The sequence below is a fragment of the Cajanus cajan genome, chromosome 7, assembly GCF_000230855.2.
Source record: "Cajanus cajan strain Asha chromosome 7, NIPB_CcT2T_4, whole genome shotgun sequence".
NCBI lineage: Eukaryota > Viridiplantae > Streptophyta > Magnoliopsida > Fabales > Fabaceae > Cajanus > Cajanus cajan.
This window is the reverse complement of record NC_138523.1, coordinates 26717911-26737668: the sequence shown is the minus strand read 5'-3', so window position 1 is coordinate 26737668 and position 19758 is coordinate 26717911. Positions and strand designations below refer to the sequence as shown.

General features: G+C 32.1%; 1 protein-coding gene across 6 annotated transcripts; it reads right to left on the bottom strand.

The window, feature by feature from the left end:
* Positions 1 to 531: 531 nt before the first annotated feature.
* Positions 532 to 4189, bottom strand: LOC109807939 (Calcium-dependent lipid-binding (CaLB domain) plant phosphoribosyltransferase family protein). Of its 6 annotated transcripts, none has more exons than XM_020370684.3 (3): positions 3972 to 4189; positions 3389 to 3467; positions 532 to 3270 (listed from the first exon to the last, which is right to left on the bottom strand). In XM_020370684.3, exon 3 carries the CDS (start codon positions 3108 to 3110, stop codon positions 786 to 788), a length of 2325 nt encoding a protein of 774 aa, XP_020226273.1. In that variant the 5' UTR covers positions 3111 to 3270; positions 3389 to 3467; positions 3972 to 4189; the 3' UTR covers positions 532 to 785. The 6 variants fall into 6 exon arrangements, with proteins under 6 accessions (XP_020226273.1, XP_020226272.1, XP_082915596.1 ...); XM_020370683.3 differs by having other exon boundaries at positions 532 to 3208; positions 3972 to 4188; XM_083059470.1 differs by lacking the exon at positions 3972 to 4189 and adding an exon at positions 3743 to 3953.
* Positions 4190 to 19758: the final 15569 nt, after the last annotated feature.

Genomic DNA, 19758 nt, shown 5'->3' with positions numbered 1-19758 from the left:
TATTTTATCAGTGATGCATACCACATTCAACAAGTATAGCAATTTCAGCACACGTTGGCATGATCACCAGAACGACATTGTAACAGAATCGCATTATTTTATCATGTAGCCTATGTCATTAAAAAATAACACTAATAGCTGAAGGGATCTTTGTCGGTGCAGATCAATAGTTTTGGACCCAGAAAACTTTGAATCCAAAACAAACGCAATTTGATATAATTTAAGGTATCAAAGCAGGACACAGTCCAGATAAATCGGACAAACCACATGCATTCATCAAACAACATATTAAATTAATTAAAAATACATGTTAACAACAGCAAAAAAGTCCATAGGATCATATAAACAATAGTTATGTGTAGAAATGTGAAGAAAACTAGAGCATTCAAGTTCCTATTAAACCTATGAAACTAGATAGTGGTTGATTTTATCCATCAGAAAATAAACACATGAATCAGCAACTTGAAAAATAATTGAGGCGGGGAATCAGAAATTACCACCACTGGCATCACAATTCAAACTAACTCCCCATTGAGAAACACTACTGCATCTGATTAGGCATGAAAGTAATTAAGCTGAAGTCAATTTCAACTCAAACCTACAAAATTAACAAGGACTACCATGAAGTTCAAAAGTAAATACAGAAAATCCTGTGACAGAATAATTAACAATAAATCCACAAAATCTACTGCCTTCAGGAGAAGGACATCATCATCCATCATCAAACCAGAAAACAAAATCTACTGTGCCTTCTTCAGCAAGCTCCATTCTGCACTGTCCTGGACTCAAAGCATGCAATCAGTTCTTGCAGGCAGCCTCCTGAAGAAATTCAGCGGCACCGACGGCAGCTTATGGCGAAACCTCGGATGTCTCAACACATAAATTCCAGACAGAAGGGCCACAACTTGAAATGGAGTCACATACAGTACAATGGCAGCAACCAGACAGAAAATCACAAACAATGATGTTGCTCTCGGATCTCGCCAGCTCAGCAAGGATTGAAGCCTTTCACCTTGAGTGGCCAAGTCCCCAACTACAGTTTGAATCCTCCCAGCAATGCTCCTAAGTCGATCATATCTCATCCTCACAATGTCGTTTGGTCGGGAGGTCGGGAATGTGTCGAATTCTTCATCAAGTTCATCAGGGTGCGCCGAATCTGCGTGTGAGAGGCGAGTGTCCATGTGAGGAGGGTGCCTTGGCCTCCATCTATAGTACCAAATTCCAATCAAGAAGAGGTAAAGGAAAATTGTGGGTAAGATAAGCTCTGGATACATAACCAGTATTATAAACAAGATATGGATCAGAATTGTTGTGATTGGACTTTTCCAATTGCAAATCTGATCAAACCATCTTCCTACAGCAATTAGGCCACTCAAAACCGCCATAATCCTGAAGAAGTTAGCTTTGCTTCTTCTCATACTCCACATGTGGGAACCTACATCCAGCATATATTCCACTACCTCTTTTCTCAGTGGCGGCTCGGCACGGCTCAGTCTCATTGAAACAATCTGAGTAGCTTGATGCCTCAAACTGTCAAGCTGGGTAACAGTCAATGGGTGTATATAGTGCATTTTTGGCAACAAGGGCTGTGAATACATGTGCATCATATTGAGCAAGGATGAACAGGTGAACCTCACAGCCAAGTGAATCTCACCCATCTTCTTCACCCCATTCGGGTAAAGTACAAGAAGTGGATAGGAATGTGTATAGACCCGATCAGTCTCAAGGGTAGAAAGACGAATCCTTACCTTTCCGATCTTTAAATCTTTTGCCCCTCCAGCCTTGTCACCACCATGCAAATGACAGTTATCAAACACACCAATTGTAATGACAGTACAAGGATCAAAAACCTCCCAAGTATATTGCTCATTCCACCTCGGTGCAAAGCTATCGATGATTGTCCTCGTCCTGACCCACTTCTGCCCATATTTTGCTACACAGTACGCATCTGTGGTTCCCCTCCCATCTTTTGTTTTCATCGGCATCAAACCTTGAGCATTCAATATTCCCACTTCAAGAATACCAATGCCAGACTTCCACAGCTGTTTCGCGGTTGGGCGAAGATCACTGCTGTAGTGAGTTGATTCATCTAAAACGTGATAGCCACCTTCTAGACAAACCCTCAAGTGAATCCTGCTTGCAAATTTGGTATCCTTCTTCTTCTCCCCTTCCACCACAATATGCCTCTCCAGATTGAACCACCTAGTGTTCACAGGTTTATAATCTAGTCTCCTTTCCACAAGCTGCAAAGGAATCGCACACCTCCCCAACACTTCATCCTTGTTAGGGGCAACCCTATCCTCCACACTCAAAATCAACGGCTCCTCAAACTGCTCCGCGGCCACAAACATCAAATCCTCATTCCACATTGGATTAATACTCCTACTATGAGAGGTTCTAGTCCTCAACGCCTGATTTCCAAGAATAGCCTTCACAAAAACCTCAGGGTATCTACCCTTATCAGTTGGCTGCAAGTCCTGTGCCTCAATCACATTAACCCTCAAATACCAAAGCTTAGGAGACAGATAAACTTTGGATCTAATGTTAGCAAGAGCATCACTCCCACCAACCGTGGCAGCATCCGAATGCCAAGCTTCCGGAAAAGCTTCATCAGCCTGTGTACCCATCCAAACAGCCAGCATCAACTCTCCCTTAACCTTATCACCCTTCCTATCCTCCAATCTGTACCACTGCGGCGCCAGAGGGCTATCCGGAGGCACCCTTTTGGGGATCTCATTCAGGTCAAACCACACCCGGCCAATGAAGTCATCCTTCACAACATCCTTGTCTTTCACAGTAACCTCCAGCACAGAGGCCTGAAGCCGGTCCTTCGAGAAGGCGAAAACCTGGTTCCACTCAGGGTTGGTTTTCTTCTCAAAGTGCCGGGTGGTGCCCTTGTAGTTCCCAAGCTTGACTTCCACATAAGGATCACAGCTCCCAGTAACATCCTTCGCAGGCAACTCCTTCGCCTTCACAACCCTCACATAGAGGTACTGCATTTGCTCAACAAGATCATAGGTACTCGTAAGTTTATCACCAGAAACCTTCCCCCCTCCGAGGTGGGGCTTGGTCTCCTTCAACAGAAAATCTTCAGGTGGAGGCCTCTGCATCTTCTTCCTTCAGTTCAAAGAACGAGAAACCCAATTCAAAATAAAAACTAATCCAAAGCCTTCAACAACTTGGATTGAAAACAACCGTTCCCAAGAGCCTAAAAAACAGAAAAATCACAGTCAAATAGCCGTTGCAAAATGCTCGACCCAACCGAGGCACCTAAAAATTCGGGAGAATTTAAAAACACACATCAAAAGAAGATAACACCAGCTGAAACTCGAAATGCAAATCACTGGTAAAACCACAAAACAAAAAACATAAAAAAGCAATGGCATACCTAGATCTCAGATTTCACGAAGCTCCAGCGCCGGAAAAACAACAACTTTCTCGGAAAATGTTAGATCCGATTGTTTAACCTGCAAGCATGAAGAAAAATCAGCAAAATCAAAAAAACACAAAAATGCACTTGTTTAACGCAACACAAAAATGCACTTGTACTTCAGCATTTCGAGACACGAAAGCAAAAACAACAACCACTTCCTTAACTACACAGAGTTGACTGTTTGAAACAACAAACGCTTCGACTTTCCGTGGATTTGTGTCTCTCACTCCGTCACGTTTTCCCAGGATTTCATATTTTATTTAAATAAATAAAAAAACCAAAAACTAAAAAAACGCATTTCTCTTGTACCAAACGGCGTCGTCGCTCGCCACAGCACACACAAAATACCCCGAACGCCACGGTGCATGCGAAAATCCGAGACCCCAAGCATTCAACGAGACTCAAATAAATAAAAATAAAAATAAAAAAACGAAAAGAAAAAGAAAACGAAAAAAAAGGTAATAAAGCAGGTTTGGTATTTATTTTTTGCTTTAACTTTTTTTTAGAATGCGGAACGACGGAAGAAGAAGCGGTGAACCTCATGAAAAACGATGTCGTTGGGGAGGAAAAAGGCAGAGACAAGACAACGTAGGGAAGTGAGAAGAGAGAGAAAAATAAGTAATGAGTGAGAAGTGAGAAGAATGAAGATGTTAGGAGAGAGGTGAACGTGGTTTTATTTAGCTTTTTGGCGTTCTCTTTCTCCGCTTTTATTTGTCTGGTTGTGGGATGGGATCTGATGAATCTACCAAAATATACACACAACTGAACCTCCTTCGCTCGCTTTGTTATACTACCTCACTGCTGCTGCATAGAGGGGTGGAGCGAGCGTGCTATGGGCCCCACTCATACGCCCAGACGTGTCACACATGTAATCTTTTCTTCTTCTTCTTTTTTATGTCTGTTTAAAATTTAAATAAAGCGAAAGAAACAGGAAAAAAAACTCTTTAAAAATTTATCTTATAAATTTAAATATATTTTTAGTCTTTTAAATTTAACATAAATTTATTTTTAATTTTAAAATTTAAAATTATTATTTTTAATTTTATAATTTTTAAAAATATTATTTTAGTCTCTCAAATCATTAATAATATATTTAAAAATAATAAATTAAGACGAATATATAATATTAATTATATTTTATATGATATTTTTATTAACAGGAATACCAATAGATAAATTTTATATAATAATATTTATAAATTTTTTAAGAAAATTTAAATATAAAGATTAAAATAATTATTTTTTAAAATTATAAGAATTAAAAACATCAATTTTAAATTTAAAAGACTAAAAATAAATTGATCCTAATTTAAGAGACTAAAAATATATTTAAATCTTAAAATATATTATTTCATTGAATATAAAATAAAAATAAATGGAAGATAATTTTGTAGTTTCTTGATTCCTTCATTTTAAATATGACGATAATCTTTGTTTAGTTTATTATTTGAAAATAATAATATTTTAGAAGATATTTTTAAAAAAATATTTTTATGGAATTTTTTTTATAAATTAATCGGGGATGGGAATTTAATTTTTCTAAGTTAAAAAAAAATAAGCAAAATATATATCTCGTTATTCTTATTTACAAATTTAGTGTAATAAAAATATTGGAGTGGGATTGCTATGGACCCCACCCAGAGGCCCACATGTGTTACACATTCCTAATATTTATCTTTTATGATTTTTATTTTCTTATTTTAAAGTTCATAATTAAAAATTAATTTGTATTTAAAGACATTTTTACTGTTTAAAATTGAGTAAGAGTTTGAGTAAAATTTTAATATTATTTATTATTTTATTGAAGATAAAATAAAAATAGTCATAAAATATTTTTTTATTTTTTAATTTGATAAAATATTACATTTTTTTGTTTAATTTATTATTTAAAAATTAATATTTTGAAAATATAATTTTCGAAAAATATTTTTGTTTAAGTTTTTAACAAAAGTAATTTTAGATAAGAATCTAATTTTTCTAAATTAAAGAAAACATTTAATGTAAGAAATATATTACATTATCTTTATTTATTAATTTAATGTAATAAAAATATTTGATTCTCAAATAATATATATATATTGTGGTCAATCAAATATGTTTTAATTATTTTATAAATAAAATTATAGATTTATAAATTTTATAATTCATAATTTACATCATAAAAAAATTATATAATTACATATCAAGATTTATATGTTAATTTTATAAATTTTAATTTCAATATCAATTATTAAATTATATTATATATATATATATATATAATTTTTGGTTTCATAATTGATTTTTACGATTAGTGTTGATTTCATTTCTATTATTTCAATCGGTTCTTACTTTTATAAATAAAAAAAATAAAAAGAGTAAGTTTAATTTGGTTTATTTTAAAGCAAAGCTTATATTCAAAACGCAACTAAGGTATTAAATTTTAAAAGTAAAATTTAAACAAATGAAAAAGGGGAAATCAATGTTAAAAAAAGTGACAAAATATTATTAAATGAGCATAATTGTAAAGAAAAACAATATTTTTATTTAGAAACAAATTATTTCAATCATAGTTTTAAAAACTGGACCGGTCATCGAACAGGTTAAGGTACTAGGTTAGTGGCTCAAAGGTTGAACTGGTGGGTCACTAGTTGAACTGCATAACTCGATTTTTATTTATTTTATTAAAAAATATTCATATTAAATATATTTTATACTTATAAATTTTAATAAATTCATATCTTATTTTAAATTTTAAATTTCTATCTTATTTAAAATTATTTTTATTTTTATTTTGTAAAAAAACATATAAAAAATTACATGTTAAACTGTATATTAATACAAATTAAAAATATAAATAATATGTACATATATAATATGCTTGTAATTGATATCACAAAATAATATATGTAATATCTACATAGATATTATATTATTAAATATATAATTTAAAATTAATAATATACTATAAAAGTTATTTAAGTTGTATATATTATAAATAAATACATTAGAACAAGTAATCATTGTTATATTTAATAAGAATCTTTGTTCTTCCATTAAGAGATTCAATTTTCATTATTATTTTTGTGGTTTATGGTTCCTTAAAAAAAAGAAAAAAAAATAAGAAAAAAAGTAGTTGAACTAGTTTGACCCACCGGTTCACCAGTTGAAACGGATCGACTGCATAACCAATCTAACTTAAGATTCGGACCGGCTGAACCACCAGTTCCCGGTCCAACCGGTAGTTCGATCCAGATTTTTAAACACTGATTTTAATAAATTATTAGTTCAAATAAAATTAGATTCAATTTCCTTAAAAGTAAAGTATCATATAATCAATCTACTCAACAGATATTTGAAGAAAAAAATATTAAAAAAATAATAATAATAATTAGTGATGTGATTAGCTGAATATAGTGATTTTTATACTTTATATTTAAGCATTTTAAATAGAAATCAATATTTTAATTTTATATTAAAAATAAATGTACTGTGAGAATTAATCTGAAAACTGTTAAAGGTAAAAAAAAAAAAAAAGTTACGGAAAATGAATGGTCTTGTCATTCATTGGATTCTTAACTATGAAGGTTTTAGGTGTATTATTATGAGGATGGGCAATAAGGGAATTTCACCACGAAACTTTTTGGACTATTATTTATTGAAATCGCTGGCAAAATTGGTAGGTACTACATGCATCTTCATTAAATTGAGAAACTATGCCCCCTTGTGGCCCACTAATCATACTTCTTTTGAATTTTTATTACAGCATTTAATGGGCATAGAAAGTTTGGAGCATATTTGTTTTATTTTTAAAATTAATTTCCCTCATGTACTATACTACTATATATGCTTGTGTAAAATTTCTAATTAAAAATATTTTGACACATATTTTAATTATATTGAATTATTTTTAAACGAAAGCAACTTTTTAATTAACTGTTCTGGCTGGGTTATAAATGTCATTTGAAACTTGTTTTTATAAATGACCCAAGGGTGAGAGACCGATAGAAATCATGAAGCTCATTATTAAATGCGATTTACAATTTCAAGGGTTGTGTACCCTTGTCTTTATTAACTCTCTATTTGGAATACTTTAGAAAAACATTTTTACAAAAAAAATTCTCAATATGGTAAAAAGTGTATATGTTTTTAAATAAATTGAACTAAACATTCTCTAAAACGGAAAGTTAAACTGTGAAATGGTTAAAAATATACCTTGTTTTTCTAAGTGTGGAAGTAAGAAAATAAATAAAAAAGAAAACTAGAGTGAAAGTAAGATAAAAAAAGAAAAAAAAGTTTTCCATTGTTGAAAGTTTAGAAGAAGATTGTTGCATTGAGACAGAACTTCAAGAGGTTTGAAAGACAAAATATTGTGCTTCAAAATTTCTGTTATTTATATTTTAGAATAATGAATAATTTTTTATTATCTTGTTTCGGAAATTTAATGATGGGTTCCATTGGTAGTTTTGGCCTTTTGAGGGTAAAGATTATCACTCATTTGAAAAAGAGGTCTTCTTGTGATACCTTATTGGTAAGTTTTTATTAGTAGGTGGTTAGAGTAAAAAGGTAAGGTATGCTCTATAGTTAGGTTGTCAAAGAAAATTATTTTTTGTGTAAAAAGTTTATTACATGTAAACTCTAATGAAATAATGGATAAATTTTATACATGACTTGACTATCGGATATAAGTCATAATTTATATTGAATTAAGATAAATCATAGAGTGTTTTTTTTATAATATTTCTCACTTTTTATTGTTTTATTTGTTTGCTTTACTATTTTGAATTAATAATTTTACTATTTTTTTTTCCTCTTCATTCCTTTCTTAATTATATCAATCAATATTAAAAGATTTTGAGAGCTTTTATTTAATGAATTTAATGGTGATACACTAACTATGTAAAATATTATTTTTTTATATTTTTTTTTGTTGGTTGTGCATGACCATTAAATTCTTTTATTTTAATCACAATCCACCCTTTTTTTGAATTATTGGGGTGACTTATTTTATATTTATTAAAAAGTGACCTGAGCCTAAACATATCAAGATAATGTGCATAAGGTCTTAATAACTAAAATTGAGAGAAGTTGTTTATAGTACTAAAAGCATATCAAGTGATGGAAGAGCATGGACCAAGGGTCCAACCACTAGAACTATGACAAGGAGACTACTAGAAGATTTGACTGCTTCAGAGCTTAGTGGGTCCAGGGTACTCTTCACTTGGGCCTTGCATGAATGACCACCTTTTATTGCATCTTGAGTAGTATAGGATTTCATATTGATTGGTCTTGTATTATGGACCTTTAGTATAGGAATTTTGGGCCTTAGGCTTATTGGGCCTAGTTTTGGGCTTCATGGGTCTTTAGGCTTTTAGTACTTAATATTGGACTCATTTTAATTATTGTAATTTTTCATATTGATTGTATTTGGTTGGCCATTGTATTTAGGCCATTAGATTAGGATTATAGAGATAATAGGTCCATTAGGCTTAATCTAAGTTTCATTTAGGAGACATTTGACTTGAATTTGGATTACATGGTTTAAGCATGGATGGTGCTTGACATGTGCGCACCAAATTCACTTCAAATAAGCTTTAAATGAAACTTAGATGAAGCTAGATGCATAAATCACGAATTAGCACATGGATCACCAAAATTTGAATTTCAAATACCATTTGAAATTCAAATATTGGCACCAAAGATGCTAACTTGAGTTGGCGCCACTAGCTAGTCTAATACGACCCTATATATTGCATCCTTCACTCATTTTGTACTCACTTTGATCATATATGAGAATTTTCTGAATATTTTTCAGCCATTGTCTCCCAAAGTCACCAAAGTTCTTAACTTTAGCCTCAGGAATTCCTTCCTTTTAAGCTGGCTATGAGCTTTCTTTTGGTTTCCTTGCTTGGATGCTTCCATCTTAGCCTAAGAATCCTTCTATTCTTGTCCTCAAATCAAGAGTTCTTTCCGAAGTTCATCATCAAGGAAGAAGATCCGTGAGCTTGGAGAAGGAAAAGAAAGAAAGATCTTTCACTTCACTTGCCTACTCCATCATCAAGTCTTAACACATCATTACTAATGGGGCTTCTATTCTTGTATGGTTATAATTTATGTTAGGTTGACATCTAATAGTAAATAAATTAACATAGTCTTCACTTGTGTTAGCTGAGACATTACTAAATACTCTCTTTGATTCTTATTATAAGGCATAATTTAGAGAGAGAAAAAAAAAAGCGATAGTCATTTTTATAAGACATTTTACAATTTTTTAAGTATTAATTTTATTTTTTATTTTTTACTCTTATTAAAGATGGTGAGCATATGTTTCTCTTGTTGAATAATAAGAAGAGAATTTGATAAATAAATGTTCCATCTCACCTCTTGAATTTTTCAATTGCAACTTATCAAATTTATTAGTATTGTTACATAAACTTTAATATGAAATATTCTCTAAACTTATATATAAGCAAAATAACCTAATTTTACACAAATTAATGAAGATAGTTAAATACATTTAATTTTCGCAATTTCATATACAATATATACTATATTTTCTAAAATATTTTTAATCACAATTATTGTAGAACTTTTATTTTTTATCATAAGGATTTTTTTTTATTAAGAGCAACAAATAAGGTTGACTTTGTTAAGATTTATTTATATTTTAGTCTAGAAATTTTAAGCAATTTTTATTTATATATAGGTCCAGATAAGTAATATCCTTTTCTTTTTCATGACAATTTAATGTTTAGAAAAAAAAAAAAAAAGAAGAAAGTAAAGTTGGTACTATCATTTTTTGTTAAAACAAATAAAATTAACTAAATTATTAACTACTTATATTAGTAATTGTGATTCTACTTTATAATAAAGATTGGATGGAGTGAGTAATAGCTACTATTTTAGCATACTTTATTACTCTTAAAAATTAAATTATCGATGCGATTTTTGTTTTAATCGATTAATGTTAGCACTAATTTATGTTTTTTAAATCAAATTAAACTTTATGGTATTGTCGTGTAATTTTTACATATTTTTATATTTATAGTATTTGACAAAACTAACTTAAAAATTGGTTGAAAATTTATAAACTAACTGAAAACTTATAAGTTATAAGTTAAAGAGGTGAAAAACTAAAATCTTAAAAGTTAATTGATTTTAATTGAGAATTTGGAGAGGTTAGCTTATAAGAAAATTAATTAATGTAAAATAGTATATTTATAAAGCTAACTTATAACTAAAATAGTATTTTATAAAAACTAACTTATAAACTGGTTGAAAATTTATAAACTAGTTAAAAATTTATAAACTATAAGTTAAGAGGTGAAAAATTATTTATTTATTTAATAATGTGGGTGAGAAAATAATATGTGAGAAAAATGGTTTATAAATTAAAAATGGTAAAAAAAAATATTTCAAATAAATTAATGAAGATAAATAAAAAGAGAGAGAAAAAATAGATAAAAACATAAATTACTTCAATTAACTTATTAAAATAAGTTATAAGCTATTAAGAAAAACAATTATACCAAACAAGTTTATTTTGATCAACTTATCTTACAAGTTAGTCAAATAAGCTTATAAGTTTCCAAATACCTAACAAACATACTAATAAATTGTAATTTGATCATCTTATAAAATATAAATAAAAAAATTGTAATTTAAAATTTAAAATTTTATGATTTTATATGTTATAAAAGTTAGTAAGTAAATTCACTTGTTAAATGTAGTATGGGATAAGGCAAAATTTAGCCTTGAATTCAAAATGAAGGTATTGATTACAAATTTGAACATGAACATAGAAAATTGAGCATTATCCAAGCAAATGGGATGTTCATGTAAACTTGTTAAATAGATCATAAATTGGATTATGGATATCCTTAACATTATAAAATATGATAGTTATGTAAAGGAGAAACATTATGTTTAAAATGTTTTTTTTTGAATATTTTTATTTTAATTTCATTTGATTCAAGGAATTCCCTCCCCCCTCCCAATTTTTTGCTTTTTTCCTCTTCTAGATCTTTTTTTTACCATTTTTAAAATGATGAATTAGATAACCAAATTTTCAATCAATCCGAGAAATATGTAACATCTAATTTTTTTTAAGTACAATAAAATAAATTGTTTTTAACAAAAATTATATAATATGCTTAATTAATTAATTAAGCTTATAATATAAATAATATTTTTATAAATAAAAGTAAAATAAAAAGGGGTGAAGAAAGGAAGAAAAGTTGGGTTGGAAACTCTAGGCCCAACTTGAAGGATTTTAAAAATAAAAAAATAAGGGTTAGGTTTTCTTTATGCATCCTTATGAAGCCCTAAGAGCACCTACAAAGGAGAACTCAAAGGAGATCACTAGAGAGAGTATAAGGTAGCGGTTGAGGCTACAAGGAGTGTGTTGCACTGGAAAATCATCACTTGAGGTAAGAGAGAATGAGATGTCACATCCATAGGCACATATGAGGGGTAGGGTACTCGTAGGTTTTTTGTTTGAATCTTTGTGGGTGTCTATGCATGAATTTGTCATTACAAATATTGCTTTTGCTCTTGTGAAATTTGTGTATATATTTTGGTTGAGTAAACTCTGATGATGAATGGATAAGTTTGACGATTATATGAATTTAAGGCTTTTGATGAGAATTAATGAATGGGATTGAATGAATTACTACTTTATGACTATTGTATGTATGGTTATGTGATGTTTAATATATAATTGAATGAAAGAGATAGTGGTTATAAATGGGTTAGGTGTGGCTTACGATTTTGCGAAGTGTAATCCATGATAGGGCTAACTACACCTTCATGGAATTAGGTGCAGAAAGGTCCTTGACTTCACTACATTAGGTGATAAGTGTCTTTCTCAACATCACTTGACATCATTTTTTAGAAGAAGTGATGAGGGCATAACGTAGATCATGTTAGGCGAATTAGTTTTAGAGGAGTCCCTAACTCCTCAATGCTAGGCGTGGGGGGCATCCACGTTGGATGCAAATCAGGCAAAAAGGTCTCATACCTCTTCACTCTAGGAGTGAGTATCACCATATCAAGCATGAATTTGGTAGAGAGATCTTTGATATTTTTACACTAGGCAAGACAATGACCAAATCGAGAGCCACACCTATTTTGTAATTAACTATGTTTATAAAAATAAATAATTAATGGAGGAGCTAGTGAAAAGTGATTAGTGTTAGAATTAAAAGAAAAAAATAAAAAAGTTAGCAATGTGATAAAGACGTGCGAGAAGGGAATGCTAAGGAGAAACAATGAGTGTAAGAGGTTAAGTGAACAATACGTCCTTATGCATATGAGTGATGAAAATGTATGCTAATGATGTGTGTATGAGATATTATTAATGATGACGTTTATGTGGTGATGCATGTTATAATAAGTTGTTATGAGGTGATGTGGCGATATGTTGAGCATAAAAGTCCAAACTATAGCTAACATTATTGATGAGATCCAAGTGGGGCTTAGTATGTGTTGAATAAGTCTAGGGTTGTAGTCTAGTAAGTGTCACCTAGTAGTCATTGTATATGTGATGTCATAATGTGTTGTTCGTAGAGTCTATGCATAAATGTTTTGTTACAAGGTAATGTGCGTTTATGCAAGAAAGTTTCGAAGGTCATCTACCTTTTGGGGGAGTTATGATAGAGAGCCTTTAATAGGTAGTATGAGGTGATTGTGGGCAATTGTAACACTCCGACAACATCTTGATACTAGTAGATGATGGATTAGGGGATCAGCTATGGTGAGGTGGTTCCATTCCATAGCCCATAAGCTACCTTGATTTGGTAATGATGAGGCGATTAGTACCATATGCATATGAGTCAATGGAATGCATTACACAAATATCATTTATGATTGAATTATCTTAAGTCGAATGAATGTTTGTAGTTGATCTTGAATCGATGTGATATGTATGATATTTGAATATGAATGTACTTGTATGAGTAATGTTCAAGTTGTTGTATATTTTTGTATTATCCTATGCTCAATGTTTCGATGAAGGCAAAATGATGGAAACCTACTTCCCAAGGATCCCCCTTTTGAAGAAATTAGACCAAGAAGAGTGAAGGATGGTAAAGTTTGTTTGAAGAATTATAGGGCACTTACCTTTATTTTGTAGGGTAACCTACCTTTAGAGGCTTATCATACCTTAAAAAACTCCTATTGTTGTTATATATTTTTCTTACTTGTAATTCATTTTAGTAGAGATTGTATTAGGATATTTTTGGCCTTGTATTTTGGGTTAATTAGTGTAGGTAATTTTGTCCTTGTATTACTTGAGGGTGTAATTAGTAGATTAAGGGAGGTGTAACTAGCAAAGTCTTGTTAGACTTATTTGTGCCTGGATAACCCAAATCTTTTTATGGGCTAGAGGGTTAGACATCCACTTGCTCATGCATGTGGTTTGTGTAACACCCCAATTTTCATAAATTATATTAAGGGTGATTTAGTAGCCTAGAATAACGGGCCGTTCCAAACTACTAAAAAGGTCTATAAACCCTAGTTGGGAACATGCCATTCCAAACATGGTCATTATGAGTTAAAACTCAATTCTAGAACGGACCGTTTTGGTTTACGAACGGGTCGTTCTAGATGGGAATTTAACACATGATGAATGAATCCAGAACGGCCTGTTCTGGATCTAAAATGGGTCATTCTGGCCACTTTTGACGTCTATAAATAGCATACTCAGACACTGCTCCTTGACACTCTCTCTAAAAATCAAGAAGAACTAAGAGAAGGAGATCAACTAGATTCTACTGTAGCTTCATCTTCTGCTTATCCAGGTAAGGGGGGAGTGAGAAACCTCGCTCAAGGGTGTGGGAATAATTGTTGGGTAGCAGGATTGACCCCTAATCCCTTGCCTGATAGGAACAAACACTTTATGAATTTTTTTTGTTTTGCTTTCTGAATGTTCTATTGCGTTCCTTATGTGATGTTGAGTGTAAATATGTGTTTGATTTCAAAATGAGACAAGTTTTTATATGAATTAGAGTGCTCTGTGGGTTCTTGTGCGAAACCCTGTGAGGAAGAATTATGAGTATGACTATGTGAGATGTGAACAAATGACATGAGACATGATGTGAATGACGTGCTATTGTGAACACTATGACTATGAGAATGTGAAACACGATGAAATGAGATAAAACATGAAATTCCATGAAAAGTAAGTAATGAGTCCATGAGTTTGTGAATGTGTGACATGCATCATATGCATTTATGTGACGGGGTACGATATGAAGTACATTGTTAGGCAAGACCCTCCAAGTGTGAAACATCTTGGAGGAGTCCTAGGGAATAGTGCAGTTTGGAAGGCTCAGTTTTGCCCGTTTGTGTGCATGGGATGTATCTTGCGTGGCTTCGTTATCCCAACGAGACCCTAGCAGTACATCCTTCTAGTTGAGAGTGCACAGTTGAGCCGACATGTGCTCCTAGACTACTCCAGGTATGTTGCTTCGGCAGCATACCACGTGATATGTAATTATGAGACACGTGATTGGCGCCACATGCATGCATTTATGAGTCGAGTCCATGACATTATTGCATGATGAATGATTGTACATGTGTTACTATTGTATGTATAATTTGAATTTGCACCTAATTAATGTGTAGCTATGGATGTGCTTGTTATGATTTGTGTGTGTTGCCTAATTGTTATTTTTACACCTGAAACCGAGTGAGATGTTTCTCACTCCCTTGTTGTTCTTTGTATGTGTTTAAATTGTGTTGCAGGTGATCATCAGCATGAGGATGTTGGTAATGAGGCTTAGGCTTCAGTTGGGCATACTCTGATAGGATATGTGACATCGAGGCATAGCTAGGCTTAATTTAGGATTTCATTATTGTTATGTTTTGAAAAAACTCATGTTTCATTTTTTTATAAATTCTGCATTTGACCATGTTTTAAGTTTACGAATGCGAATTCTTTACTCTTATGTTAATGAAACCATTGTTTTAATTCTAAAGATTTTATTTAACCCAAGAATATGTTTTTATAATTATTGTATATGTATGTTGGGGGTAAAGGGTGTCACAGTTTGGACGTCCAAATCATGTCAAGCTTGTCATCCAAGCTACAAATTAAGTCACATGGCTTTGATAGTGGCATCTCAATAAACTTGTTAAAAGTAATTATTACTCTAGTAGTTGTAATGATTAGGTTAGGTAGTTGAAGTTAACTTAACCTAACCAGGTTATTCTTAAACTAGGATTAGCTTAACTTGTTCCATAAGCTTCTAGGCAACTAACTAGACTTGTAGATATTTAACTGGAGATAGTTAGCTTAAGTACAAGATAGCAAACCATGGTTACATTTAACCACAGTTAAACTAGCTTGCACCATAAGCTAACTAAACTCTATATATTGTATCTTTGTACCCATTTTGTGGGAGTTTTCAATATTATACATGATTTTGGATGAAATTTCTCTCCAAAATTCTCTCTTAATGCTTGTTTGTCTTTTTGAAAATTCTTCCTTTTTTTGATCCTCTCTAAATTGTGGTGAGAATTTGAAGAGACTTATCACTCTTCAAAAGTGTGGCATTACCTAAGAGAGATCCTACCTTCTCTTATGTGTTAGAAATGGATTCTAACATCAATGGAAGTCATTGAAGGAGTCTAAGAAGTTAAAGATCTGTCCAAGAAGCTTTAAGGAGAAACTACATCAATCAAGTCTCTCCTTGAGATTTCCATCACAAAACCTAGTGTTTTGATGATTGTTTCAAGATCTTACTCTAATAGTGTGACATCAGGGCTAGAGAGGTTAATGTTTATCTTAGTTGATAGAGTTTAAATTGTTTTATGGAATTTTATGTTTTGTTGGAGTTTATATAAACAAACAATTTGTATCTTGTTTAGTTTACTTTTGAAAGTTTAATTATGTTCTAATCTAAGAGATTTTATTATGTTGAATTGTGAACCCTTGTATTAAATGGACCAAGCCTATAAATTCTTTAAATAAAAAAATTTCTATTTATTATGTTTTGGGGTAAAAAGGGTGGCATAGCATCCATAAGTGTGATTTTAATTATAAAATCATATGCTCATTTTGTGTTTTGAATGTACTTTGTCCTTTTTTCCTATTTTTTTGATTTTATTTAAGCTATAATAAATTAAGTTTTGACTTTAATCTCATAATTAAAGTAATGGAAAATATGATCGATCAGACCAAAATTTAGAGCAATCAATTTGTCTAAACTCTTTTAGCTAACCCAAATAATATGAAAATATAGTTGGCCTAAGCTTAAAAAATGACGAATCAAATGAAAGTGAGACTTTTTGACATGGCTTGTGTAACATCTCAAGTTTTCTAAAACTAATAAAAGAATTTAAAATTAATTAATTGGGTTTTGAAATATAATCTAGATGTTTTTTATATATAGTTTTAAGCATTTTAGTTAATTATTAAATGCTCGTGAAATTATTATATTTATTATATTTATGCAAAGAAAATCACTTTTAAATAAATAAGAGTGTTTTATTATATGGTTTAATGAAAATTATTTTATTTTAAATTGTTTTAATAAAATGTGAGAGAATGGAAGGGTTATAGTAGTTAAGTGTTTTAACTTGAGGAGTTAATTTTTGGTTAGGAATTATTTTGAGAGAGGTTAAGTGAGTTAGTTTCATTCATACATTTTACCACTTTCTGCTCTACTTTTTCTCTTAACTTAAGAACTCCAAGAGGAGAACATAGAAGTATTAGGAGTGCACCTCAAATATTTTCATCCTTTATCAGGCTTTCGTTGAGGTAAAGGAATGGTGAGAAATGTTACTCTAGGGTGTGGGTTATCTGTTGGATAGTTAGATTGACTTCAATCTCATTTTTTTTTTTGCATTTTGTGGTAGAATCCTGATTTGACCTATATGTTGAAAAATTATGCTTTATATGATTCTTATGTTCTCTATGTTAATAATTTTGTTGTTGATGTTGTAAGTGTGGATTAATCAGTGTAAAGTTTTAATCTTTGAGATCTCGTAGTTCTTGCATGAAACCCATATTTTAGAGCAAGATAAAGATTGGTGTTATTTTGATGATCTATGTGAAATTGATGTTTGATTCGAGTAAATGTTCGCACAATAGAATGGTAATATGCTTAAGTTAGTACTTTTACCAGTTGGGTTGGAAGTTCTAGACTTGGAATCACTTGTGCAATTTTTGCAACTTTTTATAGGTTTTCACTAATTAGTACCACATCAGGTGCAAATTGTGTACCGTTGTGTGTGAGGGCAAAAAATAATATAGACCACTCTCTATGGCTCATGTGCTAAGCATGGGGCCATCCATTCAAGGTGGGGGAGCTTTAGGAGTCCCTTTTGGTTAATTCGTCAAGGGTGTGTTGGGTTATGCTAGGTGTCAAACCTCCAAAGACCAACATGTGCTTTATATGGGTTTGACATTGGGCGCATGGTAAGTCTCATCGGGCACCATTCCAAGGTTAGGCGATGATGTGTTTATGTGGTTGTGAAGTGCCTTAATAATGTTTTACTTAAGAATATGACCTTGATATCAGTATGATAATGATGAGAATCTTTGATGGAACCACACTAAGGCCAAGAAGACCAAGAGGTGATATATTGAAAGAGGCAAGAGGAATGAGTTAGTTTTGAAAACCATAAGAGGAGTGGGATTACTTTTGGGCCTTAGCTCCTAAATTTTTGTTAGTATAGGATTTATTCCTATTTTTTTCCTTGTCTTTAATTTCCTATTTTACCCTTGTATTTTGGGTACCTTAGACTTAGGATTTTATTTTTCTTGTATTTCCTATTTTACCCTTGTATTTTGGGGTGTCTTAGTCATGGAATTTATTTTTTACTTGTATGTCTCATTTTACCCTTGTATTATGGGGTGTCTTAAATTATAGGATTTTATTTTATAGCTAGGGTATTTTATTAAGGTTGGAAACTAGGCCTAGACATGTTTTTTGGTGGCATTGGATTTATTTTTGGACTTGGCAAGGCTTAGGCCTAAGTGGATGGCACCTAGGTTGCATGGTCTTATCATGCACCTAGATGTAGCTTAACCAAACTCAAAGATTCCATCCTTGGCCACAAAGTAGCATTTAGGTTTCATTTGAAGTGCATTTGGATTGCATTACTTGGCCATGCACTCTCAAATGTAACCCTAAATGCATCCTCCCTTCTATAAATTCCCTAGGCTAGCCTCCTTGTAAATACTTTGGAATTTAGAATATTGAGTGAGCCTTGTGCCTTAATATTTTCCTTAGTCACTCATGGCTAATATTTGGCCAAACCCTACCTATCTTCACCTTGAGAGAAACCCTAGAAGTGGCCTTCATCATCCATGGAGTGAGCCAAACCCTAGAGTGCCTTTTCAAGCCTTTCATCAAACGCCTTCTAGCTAACCTCCATTTTCATCCTTCGTCCATTTTCGGTCACCACCACCATCCAAGGCTAGGCCTTTGAAGAACTAAGATCCGTGGAGTCTAGGAGTCCTCTCATTGATCATCCTTCTTCCATCAATGCCAGGAGGTCTTCCATCGTGTGGTATCTGGAGCCAAAAGTTCTTCAAGGGTAACATCTAGTCCTTTTAAAAATTCGATCATGTCATTTGTGTCTTATTTCTTGTCACTAAAATTATGCTAAAGTGGGTCATCATCTTGCCATATTTTCATGATCCATTTTTCTTCTTTCTTGTGTTGATTCATGCCATCTTCATCCTTGTGAATCATCTTGATGTTTTAGGCTTCTTTGCTTAAGTTCTACCATTTTTTTTTAAGTTTGAGTTGCTAGAAATTTTGGGCTGCATGTGAAACATTGATGATATGATATATTTTGCTTTTTAATCCATCCGATTTCGCCATTAACTTATCTCTTTTGAACCCACCTTGAAAGAATTCCAAGTATTCATGCTTGTTCCAGTAAAGGGATAGCAGCTGGAGAACCTTTAGTGATGTAAACCCTAAGAGAACCTAGCCACCGTCCTGACCTAGAACATTCAAGAATGAGAATAACCTACTTTTCACCAGTTCCCTTTCTCCTTATTTATATGGGTCACATACACGTGATTTGGATCATCGATTCTCATTCCCTTAAATGCGTGCGGATCCCCCTCTCTAATAAGCCTATGATCCGCATTTATGATCGTAATCAAATCTACGCAAGAATCACGAAAATCACAACCTTTCTTAGTTTTACCGGAACTCACTCATCAATACACCTATGACTAGCCTAAAGTTTGGGATGTTCGGTCGGATGGGGATCAAGAAGATATATTCTGTTCGGACTGCTCAAAAAATTGGAGACCAGGAGGGTACAAAACCCCTCCTGGCTTATGCGTTATCAAGGCGGAGACATTGATCGGTCAAATCGGC

Coding starts and splice junctions, on each gene's coding strand:
- LOC109807939 (XM_020370684.3), bottom strand. CDS start 3,110: ATGCAGAGGCCTCCACCTGAAGATTTTCTGTTGAAGGAGACCAAGCCC.